The following is an 18,715-nucleotide window of genomic DNA, read 5'->3' on the forward strand; positions in this document are numbered from 1 at the left end:
TGTGTCTCTGTGTGTGTGTGTGTGTGTCTCTGTGTGTGTGTTGTATATGAAAGCCAAAGGTTGACGTCCTCTCTTAATTTCCTCCTTGTAAATTTGAGGCAGGGTCTTTCGCTGACCCTCAGCTCACTGTTTTGGCTAGCCTGTGCTGCCCAAGCCCCAGGGATCCACCTGTCCTGTGTATGGCCTATGTCTGGCTTTTAACATGGCTGCTGGGATGTGGCGGTCTCAGGTCCTAATGCCTAAATAGTAGTCACTTTACCTACCAAGTCATCTTCCCAGTCTCTCTAATATGAATAGAGATGGGCTCTCGGTTCTTGTTAGTCTATTGGTTGTTTATTAGTTCCTGTGGGAAGGAATTTTATCTTTTCTAGACGGAGGTTGACTCAAAACTGTCATATCAAAATTGCCATTCCATATAGTTCTGTCATATTTTAATGTGCATTAAAAAGATGCATAGAAAGTTACCACCATTGCCTTTCAGTTACTGACTAATAGGTCTCACTGCTGGTCACACTTGCTGTGAAGACTGGCTTCTCCTAGCGTGGCTGGACTGAGTTCCTGTTGGCCTGTGTTTGCATCGCTTGTCTTTTTCCATTCCTTCAGTGTTACCTTTTTTCTATACATAATGTATATTTTTGTGAGCATCTTAGAGTTGCAATTTCCCCCCACCCAAGCTGGTAAAACTTTCTGTTGTCAGTCCGTTGACATTTTGTATCTAGTAACTTGTTACCTGGCTTTATATTTACTTCATGTATTTTATGTCCTGTTTCCTCACCTTTTTGCCTTCCTGTTTATTATTTAAATCTGTTTTCTTAGCTTGTTAGTGATATATTATTTCTTTAGTCTGATTTGGCATTTTCAGAGATTATAGACCTGTATACTGATAGTGGAATATTTGATGTGTACTAGGTATAACATGAAATATTAATAAAATTTGGCTCTAAAACCTATTCTGAATCATCTTGAATGGTAGTTTTAAATATTGCCAGGCTAGGGAATGAATAAACTGTATATCTATTCTTCTCTCTTACATAGGGCAACCACGTGCTTTGCCCTGACGAACTCCAAGGGGTGTCATTCACATTATATAGACAGTGTGTCTAGACCCCCTGATATCCCTCATTTCAATACTACTCCAGTGGGCCCAGAACATCTGCCCCAGTTAAAACTCCTAGGCACAATTACAGTTGTTATTAATGTTTAACTACCTGCAAATGGCTCCTAAGGAAACATAAACTATCACCTTGTTTATTTCTGCACATAGCACCTTACTCATGGGCAGTTAACATGTCTTCCAGAACCAGGTGTATGCAGGAGCCAGGGAGCCTGTGCAGTGTGTGCTTCAGAACCACATATTAGTTGTAATAAGCTTTGAGGACTCCCTTTGAACTCAGGATTCCTTCTAAGAGAACCCTGTCCTTGGTCTATGGATAAGATCATGGTCCTGGGCAGGGCTCATCCTCTAGATGCCCAGGCATTTGGTGCAGAAGGAAGCAAGCTCCACACAGGCTTCTGTGAGCACCCAGTCCCTCTGTGTGCTCAGGGAATAAACTGTCTGGGTTTTGGTGGCTGGGGAGCCTCAAAGAGGGGGCAAGGTACAAGGAGAGGTGGAATTTGAGGACATTCCTGCAGTGACCTCTTCAGTGATTCTCCTTCCTCTTTCTTTCCTCCTAGTATCTTTCTGCAGTATTTAAGATTCAGTTTAGGGCCTAGTGAATACTGGGTAACACGTATCACCAAGCAAGATCCCTAACCTCCTTAAAATTGCTGTTTGCAACACACTTTTATTAGGTTTCCCAGGCTGTGAGCTCACTCTGTCTGTAGTCCAGGAAGCTTTGGACTTGCGATCCTCCCACCACAGCTTCCCAAGTAACTGGGATTATAGGCGAGTCACACTAGGTTTAGCTCAAACTCTAATTTTGGTTGGCTGACATGTTTTGTCAAGTACTTCTTAGCCCGCTAGGCACCATGCCTTTGGCCTGTAGTTTAGAACAGGTTCTCTAGGTAGAATTTGAAGAAAACAAATCACTGTGCTATCCTTCTGTGCAATGGATGAAACTCCAGGGGTGACTCCCTAGGAAGGAATCTACACGGGGCAGCGTAGCAGCAGTCCAACACCAAAGCTGACTGGAGAGCAAGACCTTCCCCATGCTCTCAGGAACCTTTCGCCTCCTGACACAGGCTCTACCTTTGCCTATGGGGGCTACATTTCTTCATCACCTAGCTATCTAGGTGTGATGTCCTGCTTGTTTTTACAATTTTTTTTGGCATAAAATCACTCTGTGCTGGCTAGGTTTTTTTTTTTTTTTTATCAACTTGACACAAGATAGTATCACTTTGGAAGATGGAACATCAGTTGAGAAAACAACCTCACTAGAGTGATCTATGGGAAAACCTGTGGTACACCCTCATGGATAGCAAGCAATTTATAAAATTTCAGGAGTGAAGGGTATCACAACTCACCTGTGGACCCGGAAGAAACAAGGGAGTCTCCTTGCTCACATCCTACCTGGAATCAAGGCATAGGTGAACACTGTGGGTCGCCCTTCACTATTATATGTCCTGATTCTTAGTGGTCTCATCCTGTGCGGTGTTACTCTAGTCTGAGCCACCATCCTTCCCCTTTAGCCCCCATTTCTGACAATCTCCCCTACGTACAGCTGTGGGAGCCAACTGTCAATCACCAAGCATGTTCCTTCTCTGCTAAAAACCCCTTGCAGTCCCCCTTGGCACGGTGGAATAAAAGCCAGCCCTTGTGTGGCTTATTTGCTGTGTGGCTTCCGACCAGGCTGTTCTGTTTCCTTTCATTCTTTCCCTTTCCCCTTGCTGCGGCCATTCTCACCTTCTAGCTTGTCAAGCACAGTGCGTCCTGGTGTCTTGTTGCTCACTCCCCTGTCTAGAAAGCCCCTCCCTCACCTCACTTCATGTTTCCGTGGCTTGTCCTTCACTTTTGTCCTTTACTTTTGTCATTCACTTTTTTTTTAAAGATTTATTTATTATATGTAAGTACGCTGTAGCTGTCTTCAGACACTCCAGAAAAGGGCATCAGATCTCATTAAGAGTGGTTGTGAGCCACCATGTGGTTGCTGGGATTTGAACTCAGGACCTTCTGAAGGGCAGTCGGTGCTCTTACCCGCTGAGCTATCTCACCAGCCCCTGTCCTTCACTTTTTTATTCAGTTCTCTGCATAGAAAGACCACCTGATCTGAAGTGTCTACTGGGCACACCTTTTCCCTTGGGAGTAGCTGCTGCTTACAGCCTTCCTCTCACGTAACAATGGAGGCTCCACACAGTATGTCTCTTCCATAGTGGTCTGTCCAGTGCCTGCTAAGGCACTCAAGAATCCAGGCTGGGCTTCTTACACTTCAGTAACTGTCATTTGGAGGTAATAATGCCTTATCTCATCTTGGCCAAAGACTGGGACTAGAGACTCTTAGCTTGTACAAGAAGATAAATTGAGACAGGCAACGGTTTACCTGACATGACTTTCATTTTGGTTGGTTTGTTGGTTTGGGACAGATTTGAATCATTTTGTAACCTAGAATAGCCTGGAATGCACTGTGTAGCCCAGACTTGCCTTAGACTTTCTGCAGTCCTCCTGCCTCAGACTTCTGAGGGCTCGGATGACAAGTACAAATCACCACACCCAGCTAATTTCAGCCGTAGATGTGTTTTAATGAGATGTATAGCAGTTATTCCTTTAAGTTGAGAGAAAGACCAGACTTTTCAGGACGGGATGAAAAGAGAGATCCTGGCCTTAGGGCTGGACAGTGCATTCAGTCTGAAAGAGTTTACGTCCCTTCCTCAAGAGCCCTGGCACTTCACTCTCCTTGTGCAATGCATACTTAGCCTGCTTCTGTCTGTGAACATCGCCTGCTCTGTATGCTACCAGCACTCAGGGTCGCCCCCAGGAAACCTGGGTCTGCACCCAATTGAAGCGACAGTGGTGACGAGCATTGTTCAGCACTGAGGACTGTGGTGCCAAACTCCTCACATTGATTCATCTTATTTAACGTCTACAACACCACAAGAGAATGGGTTCTGCATCATTTTTCAGTCAAGAAGAGTGGGCTGCATGAAGATTTTTCTAAAAATCCCAGTCAGGTAGTTTTTATGTATTAAAAATCAGACACTTCAGGGTTGAGTAGGTAGCTTGGTGGTAGGACATTTGCCTCCTGTGCATGAAGCCCTGAGTTCGATCCCTGACACCGTGTGACAACGGCAGCTGCCACAGACCATCTTCGAGAAGGTTTGTTCTCATTGGATGGCTCAGCAGTGTCATAGGAAACATTGTGTGAAACTAGGGGACCTGGATGGGGGCAGCTATTTGAGATGTAATAAATAAAATAGTTAATAAAACAAAAAGAGAGAGAAAATCTTTGGCTTCATAGAAAGCGAGGGGTAGGTTCTCAGGGCGGGTCAGTGCTTCGGCTGCACCTGCACACTTAAGCTTTCCTTGCTTTCCTTCCCAGCCCCAGGAGACAGAGAAGGGACCATTTGCTCCCTCTTCATGGGGCTCCCCTCTTTAGTTATTCTCTCCTGTCTCTTGACTATTTTCTGAATGAGCAGATTAACTAATGATTGGATCTATTTTCCTTAGAAAGACACTCTTGTTTCAGCCCAGATTATCACCCCATATCCTTCATCCCACCGCCAACTGGAAGGGAGACATCCTAGAAGGTAGACATGCTATGTACTCTTCTCCCTGCACCTTCCATAGTCCACCCCTGACTTGGGTACAGTCTCATCTCAGGAACCTGGTAGTTAAATATGATGGACAGTTTGGGGTCTTCTGGGGTGCTGCTGTTTGGAGACTGTCTTCTTCGAATGAATGTCCTTTCTGTCCTGTCTCCTTGCCTCATGTTCATGCTCAGTATGCTTCTTGAGTTATGTCCCCTCTCGATACCATGACATTCCCAAGAGCTTCTGTGCTTGGCTCTTAGAGTACTTCATTCTAAACCTTCCCTTTGCTGGTCTCACCAGAGACAGTGATTCTCCACATGTGTACTTGATGACCTGCTCTCTCTATTCTGAGCTTACTAACGCTCATTGTCTCGAAGGATCTATTGCTCAGCGACTAAGGATTTAGCCTTCTTGGTATCCCTTCTTCAAGAGCACTGGGAACACCAGGAATGGGAAAAAATCAGGACTTGCCTCAAGGTGGGAGATACCTAAGATGACCAGAACAGAGGGTGCACAGGGAGGGTTCTGGGAAGACAAAGTCAGAGTCAGCAGGCTCCAGTCAGCTCTGACTCACTCCCACCAAGCCTCTTCCCTGAAACACACACACAAGGCATTGTGTCTCCCATCTATAGCAGCTAATCACCATGCTGTAAACTGTAAGTAGAAATGGCTTCTAAACAGCCTCTACCTATGACAGACTGTGCCATAGGCAAAGACCTGGGTGTGAGGTAACCTAGGAAGACCACAGCCATATCCCAGGAGCTACAAGAAGGTTGATCAGGCAAAAGTGAGGGGGACTTTGGCAGCTGCACTTACATGGTATTGGGGATCAAACTCAGAGTCTCATATCTACTCAGCAAAATCCTTCCTACCACCAAGTAGTAAACTCCACCCTGAAATACCCGCTGTTTGTTTTGTTCTTGAGACAGGGTCATATTGTGTAGCCCTGACTGACCTGGAACTTGCAATGTAGATCAGCCTAGCCTTGAACTCACAGAAATGCTCTTGTGTCTTACCTGTCTCCTGAGTGCTGGGATGGTAAGTGCCTGGGTAGTATTGCCTGGCTTTGGAGTGTTACTTCTTTCAGTTTAAAAAAAAAATCTACCTGACTGGGCTGAGGAAAAAAAAAATCTCATTCAACCCAGGCTGTTATGGTAAAACTACTGACTGGTTATATAAACAAACATGAGAACATCATTTAATTAACAACCACTAGACTCCATCAAAGTCTAAGACTAGCAACACCTTACAAGGTCAGAAATTAGTAGCTTTAGCAGGCAATAAATGGATCACACACAGTCAAGATTAGCAGCTAAGAGATGAAGTCAGAGATGTACAGAGGGAAGCTTCAGTTACCTCTAACTGGGTGGAAAGTACACGTCCATCTCCCTGGTTAGACTATAAGAACACACAGTGTGTCACCCCTAACTTGGCCTCTGATAGACTCAGATAATTAATTGGTCTCAACAGACATCACCCTGGTCTTTGTCCGGTTTCTGTCATTATAATCCTCACCCCCTGACTTGCAGCTCAGTGGCCGCCCACTCAGGAGCGCCCACTGGCTGTAGGTGCTTCCTGACTTCTTTCTTCCTGTAATCAATCTTAGCTCTGGGAGTTCCCTTTGCTCCTGACTAATTCCTCATGTCTTCTTAATACAGTTTGCTTTTGCTTTGCTTATTTCCTTGTGAGTTCACATTTAACCAAGGGACTGTGAGACAATTAACTGAGAGCCATTGTCTCAGGTTGGCTTGTAGTGACCATCGAGTGGCTGGCACCTTCAATTCCTGGGCCACACCTCTCTGGATCAAAACTTCCCATTGTCCTGAAAATAACTGCATCACCACCATGATGTGCTATCTCATCATAGGACTAAAACAATGGGGCCCACTGACTCTGGACTGAATCTTCCCAACTGTGAGCCAGCAGCCACATTCTCCTGATAAGTCAGAAATATTAGGTATTTTGTTCTAGTCATGGGAAGATGACCCGGCAAGTGTTTAGCTCAATGACTTTCTCACAGTTGTCCAAGCTAAACATTAGAAGTTACTCTTCACTTCCCCCTTTCTTTTTATTTCTCCAGTTTTATGCACTCATTTAATGGGACTTTCTCTTTGTCAGACTTTGTGCTACTTCCTAAAGATGCAGAATACTATCATAGAGTTCCCAGGATATTAAGAAAGAAGTTAAATTAATATAAATTTATCACCTACAGTTTTGCCTAACAGGAAGTATAAGGAGCCATGAGCAGACCAGTTCAGTCCTAGGTCCTGTTTCTCTTTTCCAAATTCTCCTGTCCTACATCTCCACACCTCTATCCCCACCACTGCTCTCAGCCTCTGTTCTCTGCCCCCTGGTTGTCTTCAGCAGCTGAATTCCTAACTCTGTCTCCAGGCTTGCCTGCTCTCCAGGGCTTATGATACGCAGTGTCTTAGTTAGGATTTCCATTGCTGCGAAGAGACACCATGACCAAGTCAACTCTTTTTTTTTTTATAGATTTTTTTAAAAATTTATTTATTATTATTATAATATCTAAGTACACTGTAGCTGTCTTCAGATGCACCAGGAAAGGGCATCAGATCTCATTACAGATGGTTGTGAGCCACCATGTGGTTGCTGAGATTTGAACTCAGGACCTTCGGAAGAACAGTCAGTGCTCTTAACCACTGAGCCATCTCTCCAGCCCCCCAAGTCAACTCTTATGAAGGACAACATTTAATTGGGGCTGGCTTACTTCTGAGGCTCAGTCTATTATCATGACAAGAATCATGGCAACATCCAGGCAGGTTCTGGAGGAGGTGAGAGTTCTACATCTTGTTCCAAAGGCAAACAGGAGAAGACTAGGCATCCAGGCAGCTAGGAAGAGGTTCTCAAAGCCCACCCTCACAGTGACACACTTCCTCCAACCAGGCCACACCGTCTAAGAGTGTGACTCTTTTAGCCAAGCATATTCAAGCCACCACACACAGCATGGTCCTCAGATAGTTATCCATCCCTAAAGGACCCTTGTCTCGCTTTCTAGTTGCATCCATCACCCTGGATTCTGCCAGCATGCTCCTTATCTGTCCAGATGGGGCAACTCAGGTTGGCTGTTCTGGCCAGCCTTTTACTGCCATGTTCCAAAAGCCTGAGTTTGCTAGGTAGTTTGAGAAGTCACGTGGAGAGCTATGGTGTTTTCCTGCTTGACCTTGAGACAACTTAGCCTCAGGGATACCATTTGGGTCGAGTAAGGGTTGAGCACTGGAGCCTATCAGAATCACCTGGCTGGCCACCCTTTTTTGGGGGGGGCGGGATTAGTCATTTACCTTTATGCCCCTTCACTGATCTCAGAAAGATGATCTTCTAGCGTCAAGGCCAGGGAATGTTTTTATAAGATCTGACAGCCAGACTGGAAGAGCAGTTGACAATGTTTGAACCATCTCATTTTCTCTCGGCTCCTCTCCCCACCTCTGCCTGCCTCCAGTCTTTATTTCAATTTCTCTGATGGAGGAGCTTGCAGCTGGGTTAACATTTGTAGTGAAATGGTGCAAGACCTGAATTCATTCTGGAAATCTAAGTTTTGGCACAGCTGAAGATGACTTTGTACTCGGTGTGTTGAAATGGGGCCACTATTCTATTATAGCTGCCTGGATACAGGATGAAATAGCCACGGAATGAAACTAAGATGTTCTCTGTTCAAAATGCCCTCACAATGACTTGGACCTGAAGCATCACATGCCCCAAACCATCTGTTCCTGCAGATGTCCCTCGGTTGCCTAGTGTACCCACCTCTGTGTCACCCTTACCCAGATTCCTCCTTGACTTTTGGTTCTCACCACTGGGCTCAATTAGAACTGCCTAAGGACTACAATTTAAGAGTTGACACAAGGGGGCCTAAACATGTCCCATTCCTATCTCTAGTAGCCAGTCACTTTCTGAATCCTTGATTTCTGATGGTTTCCTGTCAAACTGCAAATGCCCCATGAGGGAGACATTTCAAAACATTATTATCCATTAGCATCTCAGGGCGAATTAACTTGTTTTTCAGCGAGAACATCCCCAGAAGCTCTGGAACACAGGATGCTGCCTGCCTTAGGTTGTCTGAGAAGTGCCTGTCCATGACTCAGAATCCCAGGAGTGGGGCTTTAGTGCTCATTAGAGTTTAAGGCCTCTGCTTGGGGTGTCAGGCCTGGGAGGAAAGCCTGGGGTGCTGACTACCCTGTGGCAGAAGAGTTGATGGAGCTTAACATGGGGAATAGAAGGGCACCAGAATCAGGGGCTTCCTACTTCTTCCTTTCCCTTCCTCCCATGGTTGTAGCCATCTGTACCAGGAATACCTCCATCTCCCTTTTACCCACCATGCACTTGTTTACTCAAGATCCTTTCTGTTGAGCATCGATCTCCTCTTCTATCATGAGTGTCTTATCTTTCTATTTGGATCTGAAGTCTTTGAGAAAAAAGGGTCTTTGAGAATTTCAAGTTCTGTTCTCCTACTTTCAAAACAAGAAAAATGGGGCTGGAGAGTTGGCTCAGAGGTGAAGAGCACTGTTCTTCCTGAGGTCCTGAGTTCAATTCCTAGCAACCTCATGGTGGCTCACAACCATCTGTAATGAGATCTGGTGCTCACTTCTGGCCTCCAGGCACATATGCAGACAGAACAATGTATACATAATAAATATATCTTAAAAAAAAAAACCCAACAAGAAGAGCAAGTTTCAAAGTGAGGAAGTAGCTCTCTAAGTCACTTAAGGGTGTTACTACACCAGGGCAGGGCTTTCTGACTTTTCAGTCTATGTTATGTCTCTTCTATTCCTGGCTGACCATATTTAACAGGAATTAGAACTTCTCTGTGTTACAACCATCTTCATATATTTTGCACAGAGAAGAGTATAGTAAGTGTTTTAGAGTCAAATAAGTGGATGTGCCCAAGAGCAAGAAAATAGTATAAAAATGGAGAAGAATCCTAGACTTGGATGGCGGTATATATCCATGCTGGGCCAGGTCCAGTAGTCACCTGTGAGGATGTTTGCTATAATTTCAGTATGTAATGTCCCCTCCCTCAGACTCATTTTGAAGGCTTGATCACTAATATAATGTTCAGATGCGGGTCCTTTGGGAACTGATTGAATCGTGGGTGCTCTGACCTAACCAATGGGTTAATCCACTGATGAACTCATAGTTTGAGACCATTCTTGGGAGGTGGTTGAAACTAAAAAGTGGGGTGTCATCATAGGAAGTAGGTCACTTCCTCCTTTATCTTTCCGCTCTAAGCCTAGAAACCATGGAGACAGCCAACTGTGGACTTAAATCTTTGAAACATGAGCCCAAATAACCATGTTTTTCTTTATGTCATTGTCTCAGGTATCTTATCAAAGCAAAAGCAAAACAAAACAAAACGAAACTCCAAACCAAAACCAAATACCAACCAACCAACTAAACGACCAAACAACCCAATAACCCACTCTAACACAAACTAACATAAAAACAGATTCAGCTTAAGGCTCTCTGTTAAATGGCTTGCCCAGCATCACAAGAGCCACGATCCTGTGGGGCTATTTAAATGGACTAAAATAAATAACAGTTAGAAATGCAGTTTAGTGGTACTCCAAATTTCAAGAGCTCAATAGTCACATACAGCCAATGGCTTCTATATTGGACATCACATCTAAGGTGTTCACAGTGCTGCAGAAACTGCTGCTGGCTGCCTTGGGCCAGACTTTGGAGGTTAACGGGGAGCCAGTATAGCTACCAGGAGCTTGGGGCTCAGTGACTTTTTGGAGAACATCCTAGAAATATTAACACTGTCCCACTAAGGAAAAATAAATATCCTGGGAAGAACTCAGTAGCCACTCTCACCTTCCGATGTCACTAATGAGTGGAAAATTACAGCGTCCGGCCAGGAATTAGTTCACCTACTTGCTGACCTGGGCTAAAAAGGAACAATGCTTGCATCTGTTTTAACCCTGTGCTCACCAGAGCTCAGCAGGGCACCCGGCATCTGGCATATCACAACACACTTCCATTTCTGCTATCCTCTGAGTTTGGAAAGCGAACTGTATCAGACTGAATACTTTCATGCATCTGCTTAGAGTGCCGTTGTATGATTTTGTTTAATAATTTTGATAATAGTGCCAAGCATCTTGTTCATTTGGGAGAGTTTCAATATTCCTGTTTTGTATAACATTAAGATGAATTGAGGTGAACAAAAACATTTCAGTTTCCTGTTAGCCTCCCTTTCAGTGGGGGAGGGTCCCTTGAGCTCAGGATGGGGTAGGAGAAGAACATACCCACATGCCCTTTCTTGAGTCCCTTCCCTTTTCTTTCAGGACCTTGTCTTCCTTCAAGGTTTTCCACTGTTGCAGAATTCACTTTAGCTAATTAGAGAGTACAATAATTTACCCCTTCCTCTGGTATGAGAACCGATAATGGCTTAGGGCTACTTATTCTCCTCAGGAAGTTAGCAGTCTTACAGGGTCCTTTTCAAGGTCACAGCATTGGGGGCATGAATATTGTACTGGCTAGTTTTGTGTCAACTTGACACAGCTGGAGTTATCACAGAGCAAGGAGCTTCAGTTGAGGAAATGCCTCCATGAGATCCAACTGTAAGGCATTTCCTCAATTAGTGATCAAGGGGGAAAGGCCCTTGTAGGTGGGACAATCTCTGGGCTGGTAGTCTTGGGTTCTATAAGAGAGCAGGCTGAGCAAGCCAGGAGAAGCAAGCCAGTAAAGGACATCCCTCCATGGCCTCTGCATCAGCTCCTGTTCCCTGACCTGCTTGAGTTCCAGTCCTGACTTCCTTGGTGATGAACAGCAGTATGAAAGTGTAAGCGGAATAAACCCTTTCCTCCCCAACTTGCTTCTTGGTCATGATGTTTGTGCAGGAATAGAAACCCTGACTAAGACAAATATCCTATGTCTAATTTCAGCGCAGTAGTAGGCAGTAGCTGGGGAGAAATGGAGAAGAGCTTTGCTCAGCACTTGGAAATCACAAGTCTGTGCCACCACCCCTCTGTTGGGCTAACTTTACCTTCTTGCCTAGAAAACTGTGTACATCCACACCTGCCTCTGGAAGTGGCATTTTCTTTGGATTGAACTTTAAGATCCAGTCTCAGTGATGCAGGCACAGCTACTACCTTGGTGTTGCTGATCCAGCTCTGAGTCTCATAACTCACTGGTAAGTAACCAGGTCTTGATTTTGGCCTTTGAGTTTGGCTTTTCAGGGTCTGGAACTTTGTGCTCTCAATTTACCTGATATCCAACTCCTTCTAGGAATCCCCTTATCTCTTTCCTCATGGATTAAAGTACAAAGTCTTAATGATCACCTTTCCAAATACTATGCATGCCCTGTCTATATCTCTGTAGTCTTCCTGTTTCCTAGACAGTATTCTGTGTGCGAGACCTCCTACAACCCACCTCTTCTTCAAGGAACCGCTTGGCTGACATCGTCTCTACAGTTCTTACATCTACCAACCATTTGTTTACAGAATGCTTATGAGGTGTCAAGCTTAATGCTAATAGCACTTCATAAATGTTCTTGGTGCATCATTATGACAGCCCTATGTAGGTTGGATCTATTATTATCTATGTCTTAAAGATGAAGAAATCAAAGTTCAGAGAGGTTAAATGACTTATCTGATATCCTATAGATAGTAAGTGGCAGGCTAGAATCATAACATGTCTATTTCTCTTGAGAACCTGAGCTTTCAGCTCTGGGCTCTGCTGTCTGCATGGTGGCTGTCCCATCACTTAGAGCCAAGGGTGATGTCTAGGCAGATACTGGCTCCAGTTTTATTTAGCTCTGCTGTGCCCCAGAGACCTTAGGCACATAATGATGGTGCTGATCTCCTAGTGTCATGTGAATCTCTGTACACAGTATCAGAGCCTGGGTTAGTTATACCCATTGGCAATTGTTTGGCAATGGAGGGATGAAGAGATGAGCTAAATGGAAATCTGTTGCTTCACTGATTTTTTTTAAAAAATATTTTTATTTTTTGTGTATGGGTGGGCGGTTTGCCTGCATGGATTATAAGTACAGCACATTCACCACCATACTGCCTGCCCTTAATACTGCAACACAGGGACCACACTAGTGCTGAAGGGTAGGACCTTCTTACCTCAAAGGAACCTATGTGCAAACTGGATTCCCCTTTACAACAAGGCTACTTTTCTAATGTCATTGATCTTTTCCTATATCCTGAACTGTGGCTATCTGGGGAGAGAAGTGTGAGTTCCATTCTAGAACATGTCAAGTTCACCATTTTGACAGCAAATGTGATATAAATAGGAGAGTTTGTAATTGAGAGTTCAGCAAGAATGTTCATGTATAAGCCAAGGTATGACTACCCTGTAGAATAATTATAGGAGAGTCGATTGAAATAGTGCTTATTTTGCATTAAATTTAGCTAAAGGTAAGAGGCATATAATACATTTTTGTGTGTTCAGTTTGGTGTATGTTTTCGTGGATACCTGTTATGTCGATGTAATTTATAGGCAGGTATGTATATATGTATATGACTATACCCACCTTTGTGCTTGTTTGTTCATGTGATTTTTATGTGTTTGCATGCATGCATGCTCATGTGTATGTGTGTGTGTATGTGAAAGGGAGGAAGAGGAAGAGGAAGAGGAAGAGGAAGAGGAAGAGGAGAAAGGTAAGGAGAAGGGAGAGAATGAATATGAGATTGAATGAGATCCGAAGAGGCCCAGCACTAGAGTAGATTTCTCCTTTTGGAGTTTGGATAGACTATGAGAAATCTGGGTAGGTAATAGAGTATTGCAATTATATTTTGACAGTGCCTGTTAATCAAAGTAAACAATCTTTTATGAGTTCTAAGGAGTAGACAGATAAGAAATAAAACAACTTTAGTTACATTTAACTAATCTGATACAAGATTATAGTTTTATGATTTTCAGATTTAAAAGATAATACAGTCTCATAAAGACCTTGCTATAGTGTGGGGCTAAAATGTTTCCCAAAGGTCTGTGGAAAACGTTAATGATCTGGTCCTAACTCCATGTAGCTATTAGTCGGTTGAGGAACCTTTAAGAGGAGGGACTAGGAACTTGTGCAGCTGGCTACATGTCCTTGAAGGGGATGTTGGGACCACAGTCCCTTCAGCAGCATCTTCTGCTATATAGGTTCTCATTGCTTTGCTTTAGGACTAGAAGCAGATCATGGAATCTTCAAAACTCCGAGCCCAAATGACTGGGTTTTCTCAGTTTCTTTTTTCCAACTGGCCCTAAACCGCATAGCTCAGACCTCAATTTGAAACTGATTTTTAAAATGTGTATTAGTGGTGTGATTTTGGTCCAGCCAGCCTATGGAGACCTGCGAGGATAAATCACAGAGATTTATCTGGCTGTGACCTATCCTTGTTCTCTGAGATACCAGCAGTGACTAACTAGGAACAGTGGGATCGCACTTCTGGAAGTGGCCTCTGAGGCTCCTCTAAGCCTCTGGACAACAGGGACGAGCAGCAGGGCCCAATCAGTAGTTGTGGGTCCCACTGGCCAGTGGAGGAAAGCTGTGACTCCTTTGTCTATGAGGGGTTTCTGAGCTTGACAAGACAGTTATGCCTTCTGCTGTCTTTGAAAACATGCAGTGAAAAAGACCTGCCTTACAATCTTGTTCAATTATGGGTAGAATTGAAAGAGTCAAGGAGTCCAAAGGAGTCAGCCTGAAAATTCTGAGAAGACACAACTGTAAAAGCAGAAATTTGATTAAGGAAAATTGCATGAAAGCTTGGTGAACTGCATGGTAGGCTTAGAAGCCAGGGTAGAAGGTAAATTGCCATAGTTAGTCAGGTAGGGGAGAAGGTTGCCCTGGCAACCTGGTGGCCACTGCACAAGAATGATGTGTGTGGATCATACAAGACCAGCACAAGTTGGGTCCATCTGCATTCTGTGGTGGAGATGGGGGAGGGGCTCATAAGGTCTTCCCCTTCCTGAGGAGCTTCTGGCAGTCAGTGGCTGCTGAGGAAGGGGAAGCCATTTTCTTCAGTGATGGAGCCAATGCTAAGTTGCCCATGTTTCTATAAATAACACCTTGCCTATGCTCAATTAAACTCATTGATCTCTCTCTGTCTCTCTGTCTCTGTCTCTGTCTCTCTCTCTCTCTCTCTCTCTCTCTCTCTCACACACACACACACACACTACATGAAAGAAGAGAAATGAGTAGGAAAGGAGTGGGATAAGAGACATAATGGGGAGTGAATGTAACATATTATAGGCAAGCAACAAATGCTAATTAAAATACATCTGAGCACTAAAAATGTGTATGTGTGTATGTCTGTGGGGATGGGCAGAAAAAGGTGATGTCTTTTCACCAGATACGATGTGAGCTGGCAGGAATAATCACATTTAGGAACTACATTTAATGCAGGGCAGAGCTCTGTAGAACCATCTTAGAGAGAAGATGGGAAGGAAGCTACTTAAGGCTACCGCTCCTGTCTTCAGTCTTAGTGCTACTGAGATCTCTGACAAAGTTATGGTTCCTTTTTTGTTATTCTAACAACTTAGGATGAGATTTTTGGCAGATGCCCAGGGCACAAAAGTTAAGGAGGCATTTACTCTGAGGGCTTATTCTCAGTGCCTCCTTAAATCTGGTCTGGAAATCCTGGCTTGCTTCACTCCAGTGGACTTCCTGCCTGGAAGGCCTTTTAGGACATGATCACCCCAGAGCTCTAGAGGAATGATGACTCTCTCTCCACCAGTTCTGCAGGGCCGTTCTTGGCTAGGAATCGCCATGTCACAGGGACAGTACCAGTGGCCCCAGGCTTTCTGTAAGGAGTCTCATTTCTCTGAAGCTCTGACTTACCTGGGGTTGAAGGATACAACAGAGTCCCTGGGATGGGGATGTGAGACACTGGGGTACTAAAGGAACCATTGCAGAGAGGGTTGCCTCAGTGGCAGCACCTAGGTTGGAACTCTCCCAGGTAAGTCTATAACACCGGACTCTCCCAGCTTGGCACTTTCCTGTGAGGTCAGCATTTTGAAACAAGTCTATCAAAGGCTTTCCTTCTGTCCTCTGTCTTTTGCTGTCCCTGAGGCTTCTATGCACCCCACCCCTGCCACCCTCCCCCCCCACCCCCCGTGGTACTTTCCCTGAGCCCTGTTGGATTCTCCCTCACCTGTGAAGGACTGAATTTATTTTAGACCCTGGAAAAATTCAGTCATGGCATTAATCAGATTAACACAGTTTACCCACAGGGAGCCCAGTGCCCTTGAATTACTTTGTAACTTTACAATTACAGTACACATTTTGTATCATTTACATGCACATTTTGTTGGCTACCATTCTGCAAATTATGTAATATGTACCAGTTTTATGGGATGGAAAACAGGTACAGAGAAATGAGATTTTTCTAAAGGCACAGGAGTGGTAGGTGACATGTTTGAATTCTGAATTCTCATTCTAGAACTATTGCTATTAAGCATTATCGCCTCTCCAGTCAACCCAAGGAGGGGGCCGGGCCAAACAGTGACGGTACTTTTTAACCATCTCACACAGCTTTTCCTCCATCCCGATCATCTTTTGACTACCCCTCTCAGAAAACCAGTCCCTCCCATGGCATGGCACCCACTGCCAATCAACCCCTTACCTGGGTGGTCCATATGGGACACTAATAAGTGGATGGTGAAGTCCAGGAAGGAGCAGTTGCATATCCAGGGGTTCCCACTTAGGTACAGAGTCTGGAGCACCACCAGGTGGTGGAAGCCATTATGGTCGATGATGTGCAATCCAGTGTTTCTGAGGTCCAGGTACCTCAAAGACGTGGTGTTGGCAAAGACGTATTTGTCAAGATACAACAGGTGAGGGTTGTGTGAAATGTTCAGCCTCACCAGGTTGGTGAGCACTGAGAAGCTGAAAGGGGAGATGGAAGTTAGGTTGTTGGAGCTGAGGTCAAGGTAGATGAGTCTGAAGATCCCGATGAAGGTATAATCCATCACCTCTCGAATCCGGTTGTTCTGACAGTCCAAGTAAACGAGGTCACTGAGGAATCCCAGCTGCAAAGCTGGTAAACTAGTGATTTTGTTATTGTTCAGGTATAGTCTCCGGGTGTTCAGAGGAATATCAGCTGGGTATTCCGTTAGGTGCAAATCTATGCAGGCTACTTCTTGGTCTTGACACACACACTTGTTTGGACACTTGGACCCTGATACCAACCCCATTCCAAGAGAGAAGAGTAACAACTTAGAGCTAGGGCCTGAAGCAAGGGACATAGTAAGAAGCCACGGTTCCCCTCCTTCTACCTTCCTGAGGGCGGGTACAAGCTGTCCTCCTGATCTGAAGGCTGCCGAGGGGTGGGGCAGGGCAGGGGATGGGTGCTGGAAAAAACTGTAACACTCTAGCTTTGTGCAAAGCAATTTTCCATTACAGGAGAACTGAACAGAAGTTGAAACACGAGGCCCAGTGCCCTGCTGCCGGCTTGGTGGCTCTGCTACTTGCTCAGTCCGAGTGCTGTTGGAAGCTCGCCCACTTGGCAGCTCTGAAAGGTCTCACCCTTTCCCTGCCTTTGTAAGTGAAGGGGAGCCAGGGGAGAACCGCATGACAATGAGGTTGCCAGTTGACACTTTTGTGATGTCAGCAGCCTCGGGAGACTCTGAGGCAGAGGGAGAGAGGTTTCTCACCTCTCCTTCTGGGTGGTCAGGGGTGTTTTGTGTATGTAGATAAGCTTGCTCTCTGGAGGAGTCAGGCATGCAGGTGTGGGGGGACACACACGAGGGCCCTGTGTGCAGGTGTGTGCCAGGGGATTCTTGGAGTGTTCATATCAGCTCCACATGGAGGTGTCAGAGAGGATTTGGCCAGATATGAGCCCTTAGTTCATTCCTAGTGGGAACCTGGGATGTCTTCAGCCCTATCATCCTTTCTGGTGATCAGCTCTTAGAGCAGACCGTTTCCTGGTTTTTAAATTTTGAGGGATGTCAGTTGTTTTTAGAAGATAGGAAAGGGGTTTGCCTCTTTTGTAATAAATCCTCTGATAGGGTGAGACTCTTAAGATTTTATTTCTAGGTTTTATACATCCTTGTCTACATTTGGAGTGTGTGTGTATGTGTGTGTATGTGTGCACACATGCATGTAAACATTCTTATTTTAAAAAGACTTTTTTGGACAGTAAGTTACTCCCCTTAAAAAAAAGCCCAAACGCAGAATAAAAACCTGTGAGTGTGATAATATGAATCATTTCTTATGACTTATGTTTTTCTAGGAGTTTAAACACAGCGAGTACAGGTCTAGTGTTTCTACTGTGAGTTTCTGCTCATTAAGTGCTTGACAGATGAAAGGAGTCTCTAGAGGAATGGGGTGTGGGGTGTATAACTCTCTCTGTGGGGGAAGGCATGAGGTCAGAAATGAAGATAAAGCACCTCAGGAGTTAAAATGGGTTATTTATGGAAAGCAGTACCTTATTCTTTAGAAACCTTCACATATAGGTGGGAATATTAATAGCTCAATGAAACTTGTATTTAGCTTAGCATAGCGCCTGGCACTAGGCATTTAATAAATACTTATTGAATGAATGATGCGTGAATGTCTCTGATGGCTTGCTTCCTTTTCTTGCTTCTCTGCCAAGAGAGAGATTAATAAAGTCGAGTGGATTCATGGCTAGTTAGCTAATGCTTGGTTATGTTTCCTGACTCAGCATTTCTCGGGTGACTGGCTGGGAATTAACGTGATGACTTAGGGATGTTTACTAATTTGAAAGTGACCTTCTTCAGGCAGAAATTTCAAACACTTAATGTAATGACCTAAATGATAGTTGTCCCAAATGAAGCAAGATTTAATTGATAGGGAAGCCAACCTTTCTTTATAATTAAAAAAAAATCAGTTTAAAAAAAAACATAAACAAGTCCCTCCCTCGATCTTAGAACATTGCATCTGAGATAAATTTAGAGCATATAGTAGAGTCTTCACTATATAATAGATTAGTCTTCACAGTGGCCGTACTCTCTGGGAGTGCAGCAGCGTGTGATGCTCAGGTTGGGCATCCTAGGACACTCTGTGAGATGTTCCCAGGAGTGATGGTCCCTGACTGACCTCCAGAGCTTTCCCAATGCT

The 18,715-nt window shown here is 44.5% G+C and overlaps 1 protein-coding gene across 1 annotated transcript in view; it reads right to left on the reverse strand.

Annotated features, from left to right (window-relative positions):
- Positions 1-17,160, reverse strand: part of Lrrc52 (leucine rich repeat containing 52) — a 21,837-nt gene extending 4,677 nt beyond the window's left edge. The window contains exon 1 of the mRNA XM_021170797.1: positions 16,260-17,160. Within this exon, the coding sequence (XP_021026456.1) occupies positions 16,260-16,881 (622 nt within the window). The 5' untranslated portion in view covers positions 16,882-17,160. The remainder of the gene's footprint in view (positions 1-16,259) is intronic.
- Between the last annotated feature and the right edge of the window lie 1,555 nt (positions 17,161-18,715).

Source organism: Mus caroli, chromosome 1 (genome assembly GCF_900094665.2).
Source record: "Mus caroli chromosome 1, CAROLI_EIJ_v1.1, whole genome shotgun sequence".
NCBI classification, from domain to species: Eukaryota; Metazoa; Chordata; class Mammalia; order Rodentia; family Muridae; genus Mus; species Mus caroli.